The 24,134-nt window shown below is 34.8% G+C and overlaps 1 protein-coding gene across 1 annotated transcript in view; it reads right to left on the bottom strand.

Annotated features, from left to right (window-relative positions):
• Nucleotides 1-1,651: 1,651 nt before the first annotated feature.
• LOC137386902 (uncharacterized) overlaps nt 1,652-24,134 on the bottom strand; it is a 28,290-nt gene continuing 5,807 nt past the window's right edge. The window contains exons 2-9 of the mRNA XM_068073107.1: nt 19,540-19,638; nt 12,502-12,662; nt 10,708-10,857; nt 8,559-8,847; nt 7,937-8,103; nt 7,143-7,303; nt 6,332-6,446; nt 1,652-2,551 (exon numbers count right to left, since the gene is read on the bottom strand). Coding sequence (XP_067929208.1) covers nt 2,241-2,551; nt 6,332-6,446; nt 7,143-7,303; nt 7,937-8,103; nt 8,559-8,847; nt 10,708-10,857; nt 12,502-12,658 — 1,350 coding nt within the window. The 5' untranslated portion in view covers nt 12,659-12,662; nt 19,540-19,638 and the 3' untranslated portion in view covers nt 1,652-2,240. The remainder of the gene's footprint in view (nt 2,552-6,331; nt 6,447-7,142; nt 7,304-7,936; nt 8,104-8,558; nt 8,848-10,707; nt 10,858-12,501; nt 12,663-19,539; nt 19,639-24,134) is intronic.

Below are 24,134 nucleotides of genomic sequence, written 5' to 3'. Positions count from 1 at the left end.
AGACTCATGTTTGGTTATAGTTGCCACGCACTTTGGCGCAACCAGCGTAGAAGACTGTGTATATACCAGCAGAACTCCAGCTAGAGCCACATTACAAAGTCTCTATATCATAGCTGATAGCAGACTGTGTGCTACCAGCACAATCCTTAATGGTAAAGAAGATGTGTTATACTTGAATAAATTGATTACGGTACCATAGTATGGCTCACCATACTAGTTAGCTTCTGACTGACTATTAAACACAATAACAACTGCTTTTATAAGTGAGCAGAAATAACCTCAAGATATGAATGGTTGTTACAAGTAGTTAAAACTTCTATGTCACAGTGACCATTGTTTTTAAAAAGAACAAACGTTATTTACAGGTAAATATATGATATAAAAATTGGCTACATTTTTGTAATACAAAAATTAATACGGGAAGAGAGTTAATAACAAAACAAACAATTAATGAATATCCTTTTTCTATTTTTGAAGAATTCTCTGCTTGCAAGTCCAGAGTCCAGGTCCAGGTGGACTCCAGGTGCAAGTCCAGGTGGCGAGTACATTAAAATCCCTTTCGGGGGTGCATTTTAGCCTGTATTTATTTTAGCAAGCGCAGGTTAATTCGCTAGTCTGGATTACTCAACATAGCAATCAATCGTAAGCATTGCAACTTCACTACCTGCAAGCTGCATTCACTGTACGCAGTCATGAATGTACGCATGCTCATTGGTACACACTTTATGATGGCTATTTCAACTAGTGTGAGAAGCTGGCTATGCACAAAAAACACAGTCACCATAGGTCAATTGACACCCAGTCAAAATTCATTGTTCCAAAAATGTTTCATTTTAACTGCATGATTTTACCAAAAGTTATGTGATTTTTTTCCAGTTTTGTAAATAGAAACTAGCAGTGTATCTTTATCAGCTTTATCCCAACAACTACCGTATGTTATCAACTAAACAATAAGGGAGTTGTGTGCTTTCTTTATGCAAGTACCTTGCCACTTTTTTACTCAATGTACATCATGTAGATGTGTTGACTTATAAGGAAGCTGGTGTATAATTGAGTCATTTTATAGACCAGTCGTTTTATAGACGAGTTAACTTATAGACGAGTTGAGCTATAGACAAGATGAATTTTAGATTAATTGACTTGTAAATAGTTGTCTTATAGACGTGTTGACTTATAGACAAGATGACTTATAGATGAGTTGACATATAGACTCGCCTTATAAACAAGTTAACTTATAGACCAGTCGTCTTATAGACGAGTTGACTTATAAACAAGATGACTTATATACAAGTTGACCTATAGACGATTTGTCTTAGAGCCGTTCTGTTGACTGTAAACTTGAAGCAAAAAAAAGAAATTGTGAGTACTTGCATCACATGCAAGTACTCACAATTGCAAGTATAATGCAAGTACTTGGGATGCAATTCGGAAACCTGCTCTGCTTCTTGCAATAGAATAACATTCAGAATCACTCGAACAAGATGGCTTTCCGCGGCATTGCTCCAATACCCACCGTCAACACTTGTTATTAACATTTCATTACTTACGAGTAAGATTTGAACAATGCTATGATTCTAAAATAACCTGTGCTCATAACAATTTAATCAATATTTGGGAATTCATATATATTTATTCTCTCCGCACAGTACTAATCTAAAATGGTTAATGCTTCCTATGTCACTACAATGTAAGGTAAATGATATTAGAGCAATGATATGTAATGAGATTCACAACTGCAACAAGACAATCATTGCAATTATAACAAAAACAATACTATTTCCAGTCTTTATATGAGATTTATAGTGATAGCTATAAACTAAACCAATCAATGGGTGTTATGAAAAGATTAAACCTTACTACTAACTAATAGAAAACATTTAAGTTGACTGTTAAATGTTGCCAGTACTATACAGTGAACAACTAAATACTCTATTGCACAATTATTGCATAATATAAACACTCTAGTTAAATAAAAGAATTTGCTTTGACACTATACAACCACTTTATTACTTGAAAGTTCTATGCTGTTAGCCTGTGCTCCTCAGATGACTAAATGACTTCTTCTTTTAACTATGTAGATCATTGCTCTGAGCACTCCTTCCAACAGCACAGAACTAACATTATGTAACATAATAATTACATAATTGTTTACTATTAATAAATAATAAATAAAAGTATTATTTTGTTAAATTAATGTATTTATATAGTCATTATCTGTATTGTTATTCTATGACTTTGGCCTAAAAAAAGCATTGATATGAAACAGGACTAGCTGCGTGTTGCACCCTTCCCCAAATCATAGGTTCTCCGCTGTAATTACATAGAAACGGTCCTAACACCTCTCTTCCCAACAATATATCTTGTCTTAGCAGACTCTTCTCCATCAGGTTTATAACAACAATGAGCTCATCAAGATCTGCAGATGCCAAGACAAAAGTGAAAAGTTTGTTTATCATATACTGGAGTTTGGTTTTCCGTAAGAGGATTCCATGGGTCTTCATGCTTTTAATCTTCTTGTACCGGTAGTATAGTGTAGCTTTTATGTACAGATCTAAAACATACATAAAACTATCAGACAATACCGTACAGGTTGTTTCTATGGTGACCTACTCTAGTGAACTGTTAAGAGGTGTTACCTTGACCTAAACTTAGAAATCCCACTACTCTTAGATACCACAGAATTAAACTATGCAAAAAAACAAAGGTCAAATTTATTGATTAACAAAACTGCAAAGTTCTGGGCAACTTCAAACATCGCATGTTAGAATCTACTTCAGATGTCAAGACAGATATTTGCTCAAATTCAACATGTCAAGGAATTCAAGTATGAAGTTGATCATAGCTCAATGTTTGACTGTATTTATCTTCTTTTACTTTCTATCACGAGTGAATCAACTACAGCTAGAAGTAACAATAAAGTAAAGGATAAGGTTTATTAGTATTTATAATTCAACTAGCTGAAGTATGTAATGGTACTAGTGAGTCAGAGAACACGGGTTTAGTTATAATGTTGTTCGTTTGAATAACAAATTATCATAGTTGTATAATAAATAAGTTTTTATTTTATTCATAACTTACAGAAACAACTCTAAAGACAGACTGTTCCTTTGTTTAAGGCCAAGTTTCTTTTTAAATATGTCTGCTGTTTTTCTTCAGAGACCAAAGCAAATAGATTTTTACAACTCTTAACACTAAAACATCCAGCATAAAAGGCTCACGAGAAAAAGCAAGATCTCTCTAAGTGGTGCTTCGCCACTGTCCATGTTGGTCCTCAGGACTTGTTTATAGATCTCATTAACAATAAACACCGCCTAACTTTATATTCAGTTGGGCTGGCCATTTATTGATGTTCCACATTGTTACTTGTGTGACACTCTTATACCCTGTATATTCTATTTAACTAGACATCGTCATTAGTATAATGATTAACATTGCAGTTATATTGATCACTCTCACTATACATGTATAACATCAACTTAGAGGTATATTCCTACTTAGAAATGTTATACAACATATATTATTAGAAAAACAATAGAAATATTTGTTCAGATATAATTATATGTCTGTGAATATGTCAAAATACAGTGAACAATTTAAACTAAATGATGGCATTTACTAGTAGACGGAGTTCTCTGCTAGATGGTAGGGCATTATGGCTTTGTTAGTATGAGTATCTCAAAATATTTTTTCCGTTTTTTTAATAGAAAAAAAATTTGAGGTGCGTGCGTGTTTTTAAAATTTGAAAAAACATATTTTTTCAATAAATGAAAGTGCAGATCGGTGGAATTATTGAATAATAAATCAAACACAAAGCAATTTGTCTAGCATCATATTAGTTTCAGGTTCAGAATGAATTTGATCATTTCATAATATCAAATGATAAAAATTAAATATTATTATAGGTATATTAGAAGCATCAGAATTTTAAGCAAAATTATATTTGGTTACTCAAGGGGCAATGAAAAAGGATTTCTAAATCATTTTTTCATTACGATACAAAAGAAATGCTTCATTATTCTTATACTTTCTATGTTTATTTTCACACAACTGCAACGCTTTAAAAAATTTGAAGCATTGTATGTTGGGGTGACTTTGAACGTTGAGTCAAATATTTGCTAAAACTTCATGCCATATACTGAAATATATATGTGCGTGTTGTATATTTAGTATAATATTATTTATGACTATATATACATGTATATATTAAATACATATAGTTGTGTACATTGCATGTTGAAAAATTCATGTTTTGGGTTATCATGGGTCACACTTTGACTTAACAACATAATCTTCAAGTATACTGGTTTGAAAGAACAAAGAAACTGTAAGAAGTTACGTCACTAGTGCAACAAAACCTTCAAGTACAGGTTTGAGAAAACTCCAGTATAACACAGGCCAATTAAAAATTTAAAATCGTCCTTTCAACTGAAGGTTAGAAAATGCAAGGCAGTTGGTATGAAGCTCAAGTAAAAGTTTGTGATAAAATCTTATTTAGTTTATGTATGTAAAGAGGAGATTCTAGGTCTATAGGTATATATATCTATGGCTCAGCCCATAGGTATATATATCTATGGCTCAGCCCATAGGTATATATATCTATGGCTCAGCCCATAGGTATATATATCTATGGCTCAGCCCATAGGTATATATATCTATGGCTCAGCCCATAGGTATATATATCTATGGCTCAGCCCATAGGTATATATATCTATGGCTCAGCCCATAGGTATATATATCTATGGCTCAGCCCATAGGTATATATATCTATGGCTCAGCCAGTCTTTTGCTGGTCTGATGAAAGCTATCACCTTAATAACTCTATCAACTGGTTCTCAATGATTTTTAGTTATGTAAGTTTTCTGTTGATGTTTATCCAGAGCAACTACTGTTGCCCTTTTTGTTTTATGATTGTTGTACAGCATGATTTGAAAAACATTTTTGTTTGAAATGAAATAATTGCCTATAAAATAATAAAATATTACAATGATAGGAGCAATACTAGAAGTTAAAAATGGATCAAACGTAAAAACCATTAACTTTCACAGTGATAACACATGCACAATATTTTTAAGTGTCTTTTGTTAACTGCTGAGCTGATAAAGAAACATAACTTGCAAGGACAGATTGTAATGTGTTGACGACTGGTCAATGTAAAATTTGAATTAAAAAAATCCATTTGAAACTGAAACACTGATACCGTAATTATTTTTTAGAATAATTATATTGATAATTCTAGTCTATATATACTGAAATATTTAGATGCATAGTTTTGTCAATAGAATGTTTCAAACATAACTTGCATTATAAACAGCTTGTTTTGTAAACTGCCTCAAGATTTTTTAAGGTTTAGAGTAAACTTGTGTACGAAATTTCATATTCAGCTAAGAGGGAATATTTTTTTCATGTATTTGCACTCACTGACATGCATTTTATTTGAGGTTAAGCGTTTGAACACAACTATAATCCCAAAAGAATGAATAACTGGTTTTGCTGAAAAGCCATGTTAAATTTGGTTTATTCAGTCTGAAAGCCTTAAACAAACATAAATTCTATGAACTTAAGCGAGTTTCAGTAGGTTGAATACAAATGTCAACTATGGCGATAGCCTGAGAACTTTTAGAAATATGCTCTATTGTTTTTGTTTAGTATCAGTTGTACTAAGACTACCATAAACGTTGGCAAAGACAAAAGCAATTGTTTTATATTTCCATACTAGCAGAATAGCCGGTGTTGCACGGCTATTAAAAATCAGCTTATAAACCGTAGACCTATTAACTATACATATAGTATAGTTATTGGGTCTATTAGTTAATAGGTATAGTTACCGGTAATTAAGTACAGTTAATACATGTAGGTCTATGTTATAAACAATTAGAGGTAATGTAGTTGCCTGCCACTTGCCATTAGCCTGGCACACTGCCAATGGTTAACTTGAGTAAGCTTACTAATAAGAGCTAAATACTTGCTCTCACGGTTGAGAACACATTAAATTACTTTACCACTGTGTCGTTGCGCCATAACAAAGAGTGGTAGTGGTATTCGTACCATATAACGACATATTTTACCTAATGAAACCTTCAAGCTCGTAGTTCTTATTTGGTAGGGAATTGGACTGGCAAACGGGAGGGTTCAAGATCAAATCTTCTGTGATGCAGATTGTTCATTTGAAGATTTTAATAGCTATAGCTAAACACACAAGCGCTCATGCACACAAACTTCAAGAAATATAGATTTTAAAGGTGATCAGTCAATTTTTATTGCCAGTGCATTTGTAACCGGCCAGAGGTACATACTCTCGGCTATTGAGTAATTACAAAACTAGAGCACTTACACTTGTCACAGAATATCTCAATGTCTTTAAACTCAATCTTCCTCAAGTTCAGATAAAGTTGCTGAGTGTTCTTGCTGTACTCTATAGATGCCTGAAGCTTGGCTCCTGAAGGATTCTGGGTAGACCATGAAAAGAATGCTTTAGTATAATATATTTATAGCTAAAGCACACTTTTCGACCGTCAATATTTATCAGTAAAGTAAAAGGCCCATTTCAGACCAAGTCAATATTTATAGCTAGTGTAAAAGTGCTACTTGAGACCAAGCCAATATTTATAGTAAAGATCAGAGCTACGTTTTAGACAAAGTCGATATTCATAGCTAAAGTGAAAGCCCTCTTCCAGGCAAAGTCAATATTTATAGCCAAAGTGAAAGCACCAATCCAGACAAAGTCAAAATCTATAGCTAAAGCGAAAGCACTATTTTAGACAAAGTCAATACTTATAGTAGAATTCAAAGCTACATTTAAAATAAAGTGAATATTCATAGCTTAAGTGAAAGCACCAGTTTAGACAAAGACGAAACCTATAGCTAAAATGAAAGCACTACTTCAGACAAAGTCAAGACTTATAGTGAGCCTAAAAAGCATATACTGAAATTCTATGGCTTTGAACTTGATAATTTGGCCTAAAACTTTGTTTGTTGATAAAGGTTTTTTCAGTTACTCATAAGCTAGTAGCAGGTTTGAACGACTACCTAGCCATCTTACCACCAACTTTATGTTGCAACTATTTATCAAACACATCATAACCTATGTATGCGGCAACCACCATAAGCATGCTGTCATACTTATAATAAGATTGAATTCTTACGCATGATCTTCTGGTTAACATATCAGTTCTTTCAATTCTGTAGCTCCTGTGGGTATCAGGTGACTCTGGACTACAGTCATCGACCTTTATGGCTACGCTGCCATCATAGAGTATTCCATCCTGACATTGCTGATCGATAAGTGTTACTTGGATGATACTTCCTGCAACGATATCATAGACACTGATCTTATATATAAGTAAATTGAAAGCTACATTTCCAACAAAGTTAATTTTTTGTAGCTAAAGTGAAAGCACCATTTCAGACGAAGGCAATATTTATATAAATTAAAGCACCATTTCAGACAAAGGCAATATTTATATAAATTAAAGCACCATTTCAGACAAAGGCGATATGTATAGCTAAAATGAAAGCACTATTGTAGACAGAGTCAATGTTTATAGCTAAATAGTTAGTCATAGTCAGAGCATGACAATTGTAAAGGGAGAAAATGATGAAGAGAGTGAGTAAATAAGAGGTTAAAGGGTACAGGAGAAAAGTGAGAAAGGGAAGGAGAGGTACGGAATGAGAGTTCAAAAAAGAAAGTTGGAAAGAAATAGGAAAGAAAAGCGATGTAAGGAAAGAGAGGCAAGGAAAGAGAATTAGAGAAAGACAAAAGGTAGGGGAAGAGAGGTAAGGAATGAGAGGTAAGAAAAAGGAAATAGGGAAAACAAGTAGAAAAGGAGAGGTAGTGAAAGTGAGTTAGAGAACGAAAAATATATGTAAAAGAGTTAATAGTCTGAGGGTTTCGGAGAAAGAAAAGACACAACTACTAAACAGCTATTGATTATCATACCTGGTGCAGCATACAAGACTTTGTTAATGCTCACTGCGCACTTCTCTATTGAGCATTCAATCGTTTCCACATGTTTGCTGTCAGATTGATTTAGCATAACAACCTTCAATGTCTGGCTATGTGAACGCTGTGGCAATCTCACCGCAGACAAAATGTGCACTTTCATCCTATAAATCATATAAAGGATAGACTTAGAACTAATGAAAAATAAGTGTAATGGGTTTAAGAAGTAATGGCTGGGCAATAACAAAGAATACAGTTCATGATGTGAAGAAAGTGAAGGGAACTTGACTTAATCATGGTCAAGATTAGATGACGAGTCTGATGATGAGGAGTAAGATATTATAGAAGAAAGTCAAGAAAAAGATGGAACAAGTGAGCAAAGTGAAGGATAGGGAATAATACGTATAGAAAACATGCTAAGATAATATAGACAGCTGCTTTGTAACTAGCGACAGAACTTTAGAGACTTATCAGATCATCCAAATTAGCTTGACAAGCGAGTGGAATGTTAGAGAAGCAGAAAGTGCTGGTGCAACAGACAAAGTCCAAAAACTATTAAACTAGTGCTCTGTTGAAAGTTATACAAAAGCATGAGGTTTTGCTCATTGTCTGTACACACCTCCCTTCTCGATTTGCCTCCTTTTCGAGACTGTAGACTAACTCTCCTAAATACTCCAGCCCGTCACCGATTTCTACACCAAAACCATCCCAGTCAGTCGTATGGTATAGGTCAGGCTTGAAGTCTTTGACAGAAAGCTGCGAGTCAACAGCCGGTGAATGTGGTCGAAAATAAGCTGAAGAAGGCATTGTGTTTCTGCGGCGAGGAATGGGAGTTGTGGCAGGAGTGGAACATTCACTCTCGGTGAAACTGTTGGAGACAGATTGGCTACTAAAATATTCCTCTCTCTCTGCAAATTTAACAATTCAGGTTCTTTTGACAACAGTTTGTAACTTAATTGTCTCCTCTTGCAGGTTATAATATTTATCAATTCAGGTTCTTTTGACAACAGGTTGTAACTTAAGTGTCTTCACTCGTAGGTTATAATATTTAACAATTCAGGTTCTTTTGACAACAGTTTGTAACTTAATTGTCTCCTCTTGCAGGTTATAATATTTATCAATTCAGGTTCTTTTGACAACAGGTTGTAACTTAAGTGTCTTCACTCGTAGGTTATAACATTTAACAATTCAGGTTCTTTTGACAACAGCTTGTAACTTAAGTGTCTCCACTTGCAGGTTAAAATATTTATCAATTCAGATTCTTTTGACAACAGCTTGTAACTTGAGTGTCTCCACTTGCAGATTATAATGACCAATGACAAATTGTGGGCAGTTTTTGGAAAAAGTTTTGAGTTAAAAATTTGATGACAAAAAAATTCACAACTAGCATTTGTTTCAACAATTCTGCAGCTTCTGTTACTTAACTTGTACTAACCTTTGACCAATAGTGAATGCACTTTTTGAAAAATAAAGTTTTAGTTACACATTTGGCATACCTAAACAGTCCTTCTAACGATTGTTGCTGTTGCTCTGGCTAGTTCTCCCTAACAATGTTACCAACAAGATATGGAACCAAATTAATTAGGTATATCTGAAGAACGATACCGACTAGGCATATGACCAAACTGGCTAGTTGTCTCTAAACCATGCTATCTACAAGACATATGACTGATGTAACTGATTACAGTCAAACATGGATAACTCGAACTTCACTGGACCGAGCGAAAGTGTTCGAGTTACCAGAGCGTTCAAGTTATCAGAGCACTGTCACAAGTCCATGTATTTATTTATTTATTAGTAGATACATGTACATATACAAACTATAATATAAATCAAAAGCATAAATGGCTTGTTTCAAATTAAATGCTTTTAATGAAAAGTTTGAAACTTTTTTATCAAAAAGTATAGAGATCTTTCTATCACTTGAGATTGGTTTGTAGTTTGAGGTGATGTTATTGCCATGATGTTTTTTAGATTAAAATTGGTAAAACTCGATCGTTGTAGAAATGCTCAGAAGAAAATACATCTTTTTCTTTTGAGCGTTTTAACCAAGATCAATTTTGCCGATTTTTCTTGAAGTTTATGCAAAGTTACCTCACTTTTCCTCGCTTCCGAAGGGCCATCGGTAAGCGAATGTTTGGTCAAATCAAATTTCACGAAACCTTTAGAAAAGTCGTTGACAAAAATTTTTTGCCGATGGTAGTAATAACGACGCCTATGAATTACAAAAAGTTGAGGTTTTCCTCTATGGCTTGGGATAAAGTGATTTTCTAAAGCGATAACAACCGTCTTGGTAGCCGTTTGGCAAAAAACTGTTCGAGTTAACAGAGTTGAAGTCGAGTTATCTAAAGCAATTTATCATTACGTGGGAACGGACCAAAGAAACCGTTCGAGTTAACCTTGTGTTCGAGCTATCCGAGGGCGAGTTATCCATGTTTGACTGTAATTGTTTCTGATAATTCTACCAAACAGAATGTATGGCCAATAATACTGGCTACTTGGCTGAAAACAATGTTACCAACAAGGATGTATGACTATTATAAGTGGCTAGTTGTCTCTGAACAATGTTACCAACAAAACATATGATCAATATAACTGGCTACTTGTCTATAAATACTGCGACCAATAAGATATGATCAATGTAATTGGCTAGTTGTCTGTAACAGTGGTGCCAACAAAACAGTTGACTGATGTATCTGTCTTTATTGTAAAGGTTAGTAACAGTGAGAACCAACACAGGAAAATAAACAAGTTGAAAAGTGCCTAACCTGGTTGGACTCCACAGATCTCTGGCACCCAGAAGTCTACAGCATTTCGAGGAGGTATACTGCTATTGGAGAGGGCAAAGGTTAGAGACTGTTTAGTTTGTTCCATTGTTTTGAACTCTACATGCTTCTGTCTTGACGTCTCTTTAAAGTCTGTTCAAGTAACCAAGTAAGGGATGAGATACTGGGTGTGGAACTGTGCAAAATGTATGACATTGCACCTGGTCAAGCATGCTGAAAACTTTGATCACCTTTAAATTTGTCATATGGTGATCGTTTTCTTAAAATGATTTTTGAATTTTTTATAAAATCAAAATGTTCCAGAGTATAGTCTTTATTCTTTAAAATAGTTTAACTAAAAATGCTTCTAGCTAAAACGGAGAAGGAGTCAGGATGATTCTGTTACCAAAATGTGATGAGATTTCTGTAAGTGAAGCCCTCATGAGTCCTCCATTTCTTCTATTACAAATCTTATACAGAGAGTTGGGTCACACCGGTAACACCGGTAACACCGGGTCACATCGGTAACACCGGGTCACACCGGTAACACCGGGTCACACCGGTAACACCGGGTCACACCGGGTCACACCGGTAACACCGGGTCACACCGGTAACACCGGGTCACACCGGGTCACACCGGTAACACCGGGTCACACCGGTAACACCAGGTCACACCGGTAACACCGGGTCACACCGGTAACACCGGGTCACACCGGTAACACCGGGTCACACCGGTAACAAATTTCGTTATTTTGAGGTTGCAAATGGGCTTTATGAAAATATGTAAAATATCTAAAATAATATTTAATGTAGTTCTGTCTTAAAAACGTAAACAACACACAGGGGATGAATATGGTTTGTGGTGCTGGTGGGGAGGAGGATGGCATCAGTGAGTCATTCAGTTTCAGTGATAAGTCATTTTAGTTCTACCTGCCGGTTCTCTCTATCTCTTCTGTGTAATTGGTCAATTTTTTAAATTTTTGCACTTCGTTATGACTTCAAAGCGCAAAACAAATTCATTTAATGGTTAGGTATTAAATATAAAAAGGACTATCATGATAGAATGAAGTTGGATATCATTAAGCGATCTGAAAATGGTGAAGCGCCAACAATAATTGGAAAGGCACTTAGCCACTCAATTAGTCACTCAATAGTCACTCAATCAGAGCTACTATACTTACAGACAAATAGTACATTATGCAATACTTTACAGTACAGTAACTCGTTTAGGACGATACGACTTACACTAAAATTCAAGTTATACATGTACCACAATTTATGAATGATTGATCGATGAAAGTCGACGATCTCCTGAATATAAATTTATGTTCCGTTTGTAATAATAAAAAAGGCTAACAAAAAAGATAATAGAGTTATTCATTATTAGCAGCTGTGATGGTCTAGCAAGCTAAAAAATTGGCCTTAGTCAACGAGGTAGGTTTGATACTCGCTGACTATGCAACAATGCAGTTGAACCAGCTGCCACTAGCTAAAAAGACCTGCTGACAGATGAAGAATAACTTTGTCTCCTCTGTATCATACCTATATCGTTATATATTCATATCGTCCTATTTATATCGTTATATCTATATCGTTATATCTATATGCTAGACAAAAAGATGTTGAGACGGTTCTGAAAATCATGGCTGGTGTAAACGCTGCCACTTTTAAGCTACAAAAAAGATAACATTAAGTTTGAACAGAGTTTTACTGCTGCCAAAATTACTACAGCAAAAGGACTGCAAACAACAGCGATTCCAGAACTAATCAATAACAAATTGGGATAAGTTTTGGTACCTGGCGTATCATTAGGTTTCTTAAAGAGCTGCTGTTCCTCTTCTGGAATCTTCTCATCTGTTTTGCTGGACTGCAGCCTTTTGCAGCAGAACAAGAAGAGTGCTATATCTCTCAGACTCCAAACACTCCAACAATTGCCCTTTGTTAATCTTTCCATCTCACTGTGGTGAATACACATACAGGAGTTTTTGAGACTGCCTAGCAATTTCTTGCGGTATTTGTTATTTACAGAGTAAACTTTCTTTATTATCTCAGACCACAAATACTATACATATGGGAGAAGAAAGTTTTATAGTCACTCTGCCATCAAAAATCTCAAGAAATATTATTTATTTACTGGGCACCCATTTCTTATTCTGCCGTTGATAATAAGGGCAGTACAACTAAATAATAAGATGCTATTTTTACTCCAAAGGCTACCAATTTACTTTCCTATAGCTACTTCTATATATATATTCCTCAAAGTATGTCTGTCTGTGAATCTGTCATTCTACCTATAGCTATAGCACACGCTGATTATTTTTCTGATGCGACCAAGCGCTACGATGCCCCTGTTAAAAAATATTTTTCGTAAGGTTCGATTACTGTATTTGGGGTCAAGGCGAATTCTTCTCACGTGGGCAATTATATCTCCTTTTTGGAAAAAGCTTCTACAATCTCTCACTGTTCAATCAGACAAAGACAGTCCAATATCTCATTTTTACATTTGTACCATTGTAAAAAAGTACCAGTATCGTCGTATTCAAATTTTTTATGGATAGCTTCTGGTGGAACAGTAACATTTTTTATAGTCACACACTTCTTTGCAAGAATTGTTATTATTAATTCAACATATTCATAATTTTTATTTTGTTTTCTCAGTTTGTATTAATTGTATAACTACTGAATCATCTTTTATTGTAATCGTACCAAAACCAACCGAATTTAGCTATTACTTGCTAATTATTCCACATTTACATCTAAACCCTTTTTATAGTCATTTTATTTATTTTTAATTTATTCGACCTGCACGAAACATTTTTCTCATGATATGAAGTTTAAAAGTTGCTTGACAAAGTTTAAAAACCTTTACAGTTGTTTTTATTTTCTCTCTCAATCTATTTCAATTACACAAAACACTTTTCTCATGATATGTAGTTTGAAAGTTAGAATGGCAAATGTTGTTATACGTTAAAAACCAAACAATTTTCTGTCCAAAGACTTATTTATTCCCCGGGCAGCACAGCTTATGTATACATATGTTCCAAAACTGTGTTAAATTTTACAAATTTTGTTGACGAATATAAAAATAGTTTTCCTAGCTTTTTATCATAATGAAATGTACAAATACCGCTACGTTATACCAAAGCCAAGCTAATAAGGCAAATATCAGTTGATATTTAATAATATTACTGTGGAGAACATTCTTAGCTTTTTATTTATGTTTATATTGCCATAATTCACCTAATAAACAAACTATAAATTATTAACAAATAACATTATTAATTTAAGCCGTCTCATAATTATAGGCTGTAGGCAATGCCAGATAAGCTAACATTAAACACAGGAAATAAAGATACACCAGATAAGGTTTGAATTAAGTTGGAATTTTTAATATTTTTAGCCTCGGTAAAGGCACTGTTTCGAACCTCCTTGGTAGGTTGCCCGTTTCACTGCACAATAAATATGCAGTAAAATAAATATAAAGATAAACATACACAGATCTTTTTAGAGCGTATCAGTAATTTTAAAGTAGCAGCAGCTATATAGAAGTATTCATCTCCTAGCCAACCGTAAAGATATGGTGGTCTGAAACAGCAAATCACACCAGAAGTATTATAGGTGTTTTATAATGGTGACAAGCATGAGTGTAGTGGGCGTGGCTTATGTATCTGTCATGTGATGCGCTACGGCGCAGGGATGGCCAAATGATTTTGGCCATGATCTGTTACAGCCAAATCTGACACATTAAAGATTCACAACACACATTAAAGATCCACAACAAGCTGTAGATGTGCATTTTTCTTTTTCACTATACATAAACATGCAATTATTTGTGTACATCTTAAAACAAAGCGTAAAAACAATTTAAAAAACTTGTTATATATTTAATTTGACTAAAAATCAGTGAATGCATGTGATGTAATTAATATATCTGATATCAGTGAAAAAAGGATGAGAGGTCTTTGACTTCACAATACTATCAAAACGCAGTTTACTGCTATTTGCAGCGACGCTTAATGTTCATGAAGATGGGTATTTATGAGTCATGTTTCATTATATTTTTCACAAAATTCAATGCTGAATACAATGAATTTACGAAAAAATTTTAAGAAAAGTTTATAAAAATCTTTTTAACACCAAATTTTTAAAAAAATACTTCAAAAATATTTTTTAACAGCCAACTTGAAAGATCCACAAAAAACTAAAAAGATCCACATCCGGGTCTAGATCCGCCATTTGGCCATAGCGGCTACGGTTTCCTTGCCTCTATTTAGGTCCTTATACTCTTTAGTATCCTGGCAGTTGACTGTGTCACTGGTATCAACAAATCACAGAGAATAAGTATGTGTACAATTATTCCAAATCATGGAAAGTGAATGATTGGTGCAGGTGGTAGGGCGCTGTGTTGAAAGCCAAATATCGGGTGTTCTAATCCTGCACGGTGTACTGTTTTTCTAACCTTTAACCATTGTTTCAGACAGAAGTTTTCATTTTAGGAAAGATTAAAAATGGAGAGCTTTTATTAGATGTGTATTTAGCCCAGAAAAGCAGAGAACATGCTATATTATTTAGTCAACACACTTACTGATTTGATGGATACGAGTTGTGATTATTGTGAATTGTCTGAAATTATATAAAAGCATTACTTGTGAATCAAGCTGAGTAAATTTATAAAGTTTTCGCGATTTTACTAAACATACAATTAAAAAATTTCATTCAAAGTAATATTTTCCGAAAATATAAGATCTTTGCAAATTGATTCGGAGAAGCTATATGCGTATTTTATAATTGGTCAAAGTTTAGGTTTCATCACATGTTTGCTATTACAGCCTCTAATCGACTATGCTAATGGCATCAATCTCTCTCATCCACTCAGCTTACACAGTATATAGGAAAATGGTACATAACTGCGCAGTAATCTACTATAGACAGTGTTATGACTGCTGGGCATCTGTATTCAAAATTGATAAGAGGATAACTTCAAAGTTCAAAAGAGTCACTTATATGACTTGCGCCGAGGTATTATCCGAACTGGAAGTTCATTACTCAATGTCGAGATGTGCAATTAGACTGATGTGGTGATATAATGTCAACTACATGACTAACAAGCTTAAGTGGTCAATGTTCTTCCTATTAAACGTTTACAAGTTATATTGATTCATGCATCTCGATGGAAACATGGTGGATCTTTTGCAAGACTTTTAGTGGCTAGAGCATGGGTTTTATAACATAATTGTGGTACATGGAAATTCCAGACATATTTTTCAAGTTTGTGCCTTGCATCGATTTTTTAAATGTCAATATTTTAATCAAATATTGAAATAAAAAGACATGCTGTCAACTGATAGCCTTAGCCCATATTTAGGGGCTAAGGACTAAGCACCCCTAGGAGTTGCAATTGCAATGATCAATCTCAGCCTACTTCACTCATGGATACAATTTCTTTTCTCTCACACTCAGTAATGCTAACAAATTATGGGTATACCAGTTACTCAATGGCAGGTATGTTCATGCTTGAAGGGAGAATTCTCAGACCCACCAACAGTAAAGCTTGATAAACACAACGGCAAATTGCTTCACAACGAATCCCTAAGCTAATAATTTTTCAGAGCCTTTGAAGATGTTACGACGTACATGTAGATTAGAATAAAAATTCAATGCTCATGATCCTACCAAACTATGTTTGCCCACCAGCTCCCCTACAAGAATGAAACAGCCAAAGTCCAACATCAATTTGATTTTCTAACTGTGGTTCCTGCTATTACTAGCTTAAAATAATAAAAGGTGATTTGACTATGCTGACAGCATACCACAACTACTGAAGCTACATTTAAAGTTATATTTATAAATTTCATGTTAATATATTTGTACTTGTTAATATGTTACTTTTCTAGTACATGTATCCTTCATTTTTTCGTGACATCATTTTATCGTTGTCGGCCATCTTTATAGACAATTTTATCGTTAAAAACTTTAAGTTTTTGCAATAATAATTTGAAGACGATGTTTTTGTTTGCAATTTTTTACTATAGTATCAAAACAACATCTAAAAGTGCTAGTAAATAAAAGAAAAACGGTCATTTCTACAAAATATGGCGGCTTTTTCGTGAATGAGCGCATGTGCAAACGGCTTGATGACATAAAAAAACTATGGATTGGTGCTATTTGAGAAGAAAGGAGGTCAGCTCCGATGCCGACCCAATGACATTCTATCGATGGTGCATAGATAAGATCCATTGTACTTCGTGGCACGGATATCGACAGAGACCCTGCACATCAGTGTGTAACTTAAAAAATAGTAGATTTACTAGGTCATCGCTGCCTCATAAAATTTTAACAACTATTCGGCATCATTTCCGAGGAAGATGGTCAAACAACGGAGACCTGAGCTGGAGACAGATGGTTGTAAACCCAGCCGACCTTTAGTAATGCACATACAAGTGTATGCACCAGCTGCCAAATATGTACCAGCTGCCATATATGTACCAGCTGCCATATATGTGCAAGCTGCCATATATGTACCAGCTGACATATATGTACCAGCTGCCATATATGTACCAGCTGCCATATATGTACCAGCTGCCATATATGTACCAGCTGACATATATGTACCAGCTGCCATATATGTACCAGCTGCCATATATTACCAGCTGCCATATATGTACCAGCTGTCATATATGTACCAGCTGCCATATATGTACCAGCTGACATATATGTACCAGCTGACATATATGTACTAGCTGCCATATATTACCAGCTGCCATATATGTACCAGCTGCCATACCTATGTACCAGCTGCCATATATGTACCAGCTGCCATATATTACCAGCTGTCATATATGCACCAGCTGCCATATATGCACCAGCTGCCATAATGTGCCGTAACAGGCAAGAGAACCAATCAACCGCATAAAAACCCTTAGAGCCATGTTCAAAACTCTTAAAGCAATATTTCCTTAAACAAGAGCCTTAAACTCAGCTCTTGGCTAATTCGGCAATAGGAAGGACATCTGGCTAATTGTTCCTATGCTCTTCTACAAAGCCATTGGTAACAAGGTAATTTCACAACACTCCTAGCTATTTTTCTACTGTAAGCAGTACAAGCTAGTGAATGTCGTTAAACAAGAGACAATGTATCAAGAGAATTTTATTTGACAGATTTTTTGAAAACTAAAAAAAAATATTTTGCAACAGAAGGAAATATGTGATTATACTAGCAAAATGGAAGCAAGCAGAGGTTAATTTTAATTGCGGCTGCATTGCTGCCTCTTGCTTGGCTTAATCGTATTTATCTCAGCTTGTTGTAAATATTAAACATCATTATAATATATCGTTTATATTTAATTTCTTGCAACAATCGCAATGCCGAGAATAAATCTGGTCATCTCTGTAGGCGTAAAAGAGATTGCTGTTCAATATACCTCAGTTATAAGCTATGCCCTGAGCATATTGCGCTGACTGCTATCACAAGCATTTATGTTACTGTCAAGCTCTCGTGTCATGTTCTGTTTGCATCGTGCATCTCTGCACGAGAATTCTAAAGTACATGGCTGTAAGTTGAAGTGGCTGATCAGTATGAGCCTCAAGCAGCACGTTGTTATTACTCATACTGGATATTAATAGACATGAAGGCTGCCTGAACTGTCAGCAGCCTCCTAACTCTTGATAGATAAATAATTAATATGGTATGTTATGGTTTGAATGAATTGCTACATTTTACATATGGGCTACTGATATTGAATAATTGCGAGTATTTTTATAGTACATAGCCTATTCTCCTTCATTGCAGTATAGCCTATCTTCCTGTTGATAGATGACCCGTTATTTCTCATTGACACAAAAGCTTTCTCAGTATTGTCATACAATCTTCTATTTTTATATTGATCTCTAGTGTCACTTCCTATTGCCAGATAGCTTGCCTTACATCAGTGGATAGCCTGTTTTTCCAATGTTTAAATTACAGGCTACTGTTTTCTCTCATTACCAGATAACCTCTATCTCCCATTGTCAGAAAGCTTTTACTCTCTCATTGCCAAATAGCCTTCCTTGTTGCCATTGCTACATGGCTCTATCATTTCATTACCAGATAACACTCTCACATCATTGCCAGATAGCACTTTCATGTCATTGGCAGATAGCCCTCTCTTCTCATGCCAGATAACTTTCTCACACAATTGCCAAATAGCCCTCTCTTCTTATGCCAGATAGCCTTTGCTTACAATGCCAGATAGCTCTCTCAAATCATTGCCAGATACCCTTCTCTTACATTACTTGATAGTCCTCTCACATTGTTGCCAAATAACTTCTTTTCCTCCATAGCATACAGCTACCTTCATAGCATACAGCTACCTCAAACAAATTTCCACATAACCTCCTTGTCTGTGTCACCAGACAGCCCATATAGTTCCTCTATTACTAGGCAACTTCCATTTTTATTTATTGGTTCATGTTTTCTGATGGGTAGCGACATAAAAGTGATATTCAAATTTGGCAACCAGTTTATCCATATAATTAATGGACCAATAAGAATGCCACAAATAGCTTTCCAGTGTGGAAAAGGGAGCCACAGTTATATAAAACTGTATTTGAAATGCTGTTTAGGACGGGCCTTGAACTCCGATCTTAAAAGTATTACTCGAACCAATGATAACTAATGAGGACATTCAATTTGTTTGCTTTGCTCGAACCAGAAATTAAAAGATTTTTTTCTAGCTAACTAATTATTTATCTAGTCAGGCGAAAGCATGCATTACCTAATGAAACCTTGGAGCATTAAAGTAATCTGGCTATTAAACAAAGGAAAAAAATAAAACAAATGTAACAGTGAAGACGTACCGATGTTATGACCAGCGTAGTGTCCTTGCCTGTCTGGCACCTTCTTACTCAAATCAGCTTGTGTGGGCTTTTAGAGAAAGATAATGTATCGGGTCACCTCTAAAGAAATCAATATTTAATATAGGCTGAGCGAAGAAGGGAGAGGATTACTTACGCCAAGAAACCTAATGACAGTCTAACGAAGGCCTCAGGGACTCTACCACCGGCATTGCGATGCTAAATGGAAAAACCTGAGATAAACAAGTGACCTCGAGCATTACTAACTGATGATAACAAGGATTCATTCAAAGGTTCCGGCACCTACAAGTAGGTGCCCATTTACATTAATGGGCACCTACAAGCAGGTGCCCATTGATATAAATGGACAAGCTGTGCATTTGGCTAGCTATATTCAGCAAATGTAAAATTCCTGTGTATTTAATGGATTGTTCTTGCTTAAATTTAGGTATATAATATTTTTATATAAACTCGATGTATAAAATCTGTTTGCAATGGATAAAAATTTTTAAAAAACTTTGTAGTTGATGTAGGCTAAAAGTTCATCCTATTCAAAATTTGATTTTCAATAAAAGTATCAATGTACTGATGCTCCCATTTCATGTTCAGGCTTGTTGCATTTTGTAGCATCTTTTTATAGTATTTATATAAATGGTATCTCTATATAGTATCTCTGCGGCTGACATCTCTATATAGGCCTAGTATCTCTATGGTTGGCATCTAATGTGAACATGCAGGCTCATTACTGTAATAAACTACTGTCTGGGATTATATACAATATTTCTGACCTACATTATTAAACCTTCTGTACAATTGAGAAATCATAATACAATATTTTAGGGTTTGTATAATAATCAATTGCAAATATAATTGCAGCCAATCTTCTACATATGACTTCTGTCAAAACACGTCACGTGCTCAAGTAAGCATTTTTCAAAGGATAAACTGTATCCTTTGTTTTTTGGTGACGTCATTTTATCGTTGTCGGCCATCTTTATAGACAACTTTATCGTTAAAAGCACGAAGCTTCTGCAATGAATTTTTGAAAACGATGCACTTGTTTGCAATTTTTTTATTATTGTATCAAAACAACACCAAAAAATACTCTTAAATAAGAGAATGACAATCGTTTTATACAAATATGGCGGCTTGTTTGTGAACGAGCGCATGTGCCAACGACTTGATGATGTCAAAACAAACGATGGATTCTGTTTAATACCTTCAACAGCTTAAAACTATCATGAGAAATTACACATAGGTCAACTATTAGAACAAATGTATTACAAAGTACCTAAAATAATTGACTAAAAAACTAAGTTATATGTAAAAGACTAAATTATTAATTATTACCAAAAATTATTTTGGATGCTGAGGAAAATATTGGCTGAAATTTTACATCACATTACATTTTACATGGTTTTTGGAAATTGTAAGATGCTGAGTAGAGTTTGACAAATAGGTCAATGTAACAACAGTAACAACCTCTTTGCGTTAAGTAGGGTAAGATTACTGCTTGTAATCGCATGGTTTTGATCAGGTAGTATTTATAAATATAATCGCAGCCACTATTCAAGTGGACAGAATGACTCGATGCTCAACACATCTCTGACTGTGCATGCTCCTTAGCTAAAAGTTCAAACACCTAGCCTAGCTATTCTTACCTCTATATTTCTTGACAACAAAAAATGATTTTAAATGTTTCAGACGAACTGAACAAAACTTTGCTTTAGATATCATCAAGAAATTGTTGTTAAACAAAATCAAAATTATCTAGCTACATTGGACGGTTGCAAAAAGGTCCCAAAGCTTCATATCAGACATGGCAGTATTATAGATACTGCGAAACCTCTATTTGAGCCCCATGGCGCTGTATTCCTCAACCCTTCCCTTCTAGTGGTGTTCTGTTAGAGGGGCATTCAAATAGAGGTTTTATGGTATCTTTAGCAGATAATTTAAAGTACAAACAATACCGTAAAACCTCTATTTGAGCCCACTGGCCCTGTATTTTTCAACCCTTCCTCTATAGCGGTGTTTTATTAAAGGGCATTCAAATAAAGGTGGCGTTCAAATATAGGATTTATGGTATCTGTATAGCAGATACTCGAAAGTATAAACAAAACTTGAACTACTTTGGGAAGTTTTGAAACTGTCACTTGTCTTATACTGTCACTTGTATTATACTGTCACTTGTCTTATACTGTCACTTGTCTTATACTGTCACTTGTCTTATACTGTCACTTGTCTTATACTGTCACTTGTCTTATACTGTCACACTGGTTTCACAATTGATACCTTTCACAGGCTTATTGTTGTCTCAAGGTCAACCCCAGTGCAATCAAGTAGGTGTTTCCGACAGCTCAGTGTTAAATTTAAATCTCTATGGACTAACTATCTGATGTTGTTTTTCTCCTCTTACTTAGAAATCATAATCAATTCCTTATCCAAATCGACTCACTTGAGATGAAATGTGATTTTGCCGATCATTTGCATGTCTGCCACGCTTCACATCTTGAGGTCTAAATAGGGCTAACGACGAAAAGCTTTAAATAAATCAATGATATTAACGAATCAAAGAAACCATTTATAATCAGCAACAACCTTAGTATAAATGATCACCAGCTAATGATTGGATATTCGTGTATGTTAAGTTTAGGAGCAATATCATTTATAACAAGTCTAGAGTCGCCCTTAACAACCTTGAGCTCTGAGAATTGTAGCTGTTGTGTCATGAATCGCATGTGTTTATGTGATGTAACACTGTAACACTGTAGTATAGATGCTACATCCATAGGTTGATGGGCTCAATTATGCGTTATAGTTAGCTAAGGTAGCATGCATGCACTGTAGGATAGATGAGATAGCACAGATGATATGCATACTAGTAATCATAGATAGTATGTTATAGATTAGATGATATACATACTAGTAATCATAGATAGTATGTTATAGATTAAATGATATACATACTAGTAATCATAGATAGTATGCCATAGATAACATGATATACATACTAGTAACCACAGATAGAGCAGAACGTTATAGATTAGATGGTGTACATACTAGTTATCATGGGTAGTGTATAATGTTATAGATTAGATGATATAAATACTAGTAATCATAGAGGAAGCAACAAGTCATAGAAAAACTCTGATGTATAACATATAGCGTGCAAATTTTCTAGAGATTGCAAAACTTGTGCAATCCATGACTTCAGCCTATTCTTAAAATTACCTAAACTTGTAAAATAAAGAGAAATTTTATAACTGATTTTTGTCATCTCTAGCAGATTTTTGTAACGCTTACTTATGGTTCAAACTGAACAGTTTGAATAAAATTGCAAAAGACTAAGGAGTTCTTACCGAGATTGACGAACTATGCATTTCAGTATATACGCTTCTTACAGTTGCGTTACACGCTGCTGCTTTCCAAGACTCTACCAGTAAATAACATCTGGAGTCCATTAATACTACATCAATAATCGTGGTAGGGTGAATGTAGCAACCCTTATTCTCTCGATGTTAGAAACTAGAGCTAAAGATAGCAATTAGAATAATGACAGCTTTTATCTTTTATTCTAATACTGAGCCATGTGAGGGTGAGGTCAGCTCCCCATCCGTCTCAGGGGGATCGAATCCTTCTTATTATCCAAGCACTATAGCAGATTTACAATGACCATTATTTACAAAGACCGCTTATCAAAATAGGCGATCACGTTTTGCTTTCAGCAAGCAATAGTCAGCAAAGCTTTAATATTACCAAAATTTTTTAGTAAATTACATAATTGAAAAAGCATCCATATATTAGCATAATAATTCATAATAGTATGTATATGCATTTATTTTAAAATAACATATATATGACATGCTTCAATAGCAAACTTGTTAAGAACTGTTTTATATTTTTTGAGCACTTTTATATATTTTTTTGTAGACCATACTGTTTATACACGAACTATCTGTGTCAGCTCATACAACAAAAGCACTCGCCTCACTCAATGTCATTGATTTTATAAGTGTCAGTCTATGCTTGGATACGAGTTGCTATAGCAGACTTTCCCCAGAGCGCTGCGTCATGACAATTAGAGCGAGTGCACATGTGCAATGAGACACTAACTTTCTAACTATAAGCAACCACGATATCAAAAAACTTGTACTTTGTTGGCAGCATGCCAGCTAGTAACTCCGTTCAATGACTTAGAATATAAATGAACTGTGGAACCTATCCTGCGGCTGAATGTCATCTTGACTATCTAAGACTATCTATCTAAGACTTGGCTATCTAAATTCAGAAACGAAGCTATGAAAAGAAAATCCATTCCTTAAAGTTGACTCTGCTACCCTAGGACACTTAAGTATTCGCCTCATCTAACTTTTGCGTCTTCGCGGAATCATCCTCTCCCAAAAATTTCATGAGCGAAACTAAACAATCATAACGAATGAGCGAAAACGCGAAATTAAATAACTTTGTTCATTGATAGTCCAAGAAACAAATGGTAGCAAGCGATCAAATTGCATTATCGATCTCGGCCACACAATTCTACCTGCGGTTCACAATTACAAACTAGCCCCAAATTGAAACTTTTTCTTACCGGTGAACTG

The sequence above is a fragment of the Watersipora subatra genome, chromosome 2 (assembly GCF_963576615.1).
Source record: "Watersipora subatra chromosome 2, tzWatSuba1.1, whole genome shotgun sequence".
NCBI lineage: Eukaryota > Metazoa > Bryozoa > Gymnolaemata > Cheilostomatida > Watersiporidae > Watersipora > Watersipora subatra.
This window is presented reverse-complemented; position numbering and strand designations above follow the sequence as displayed.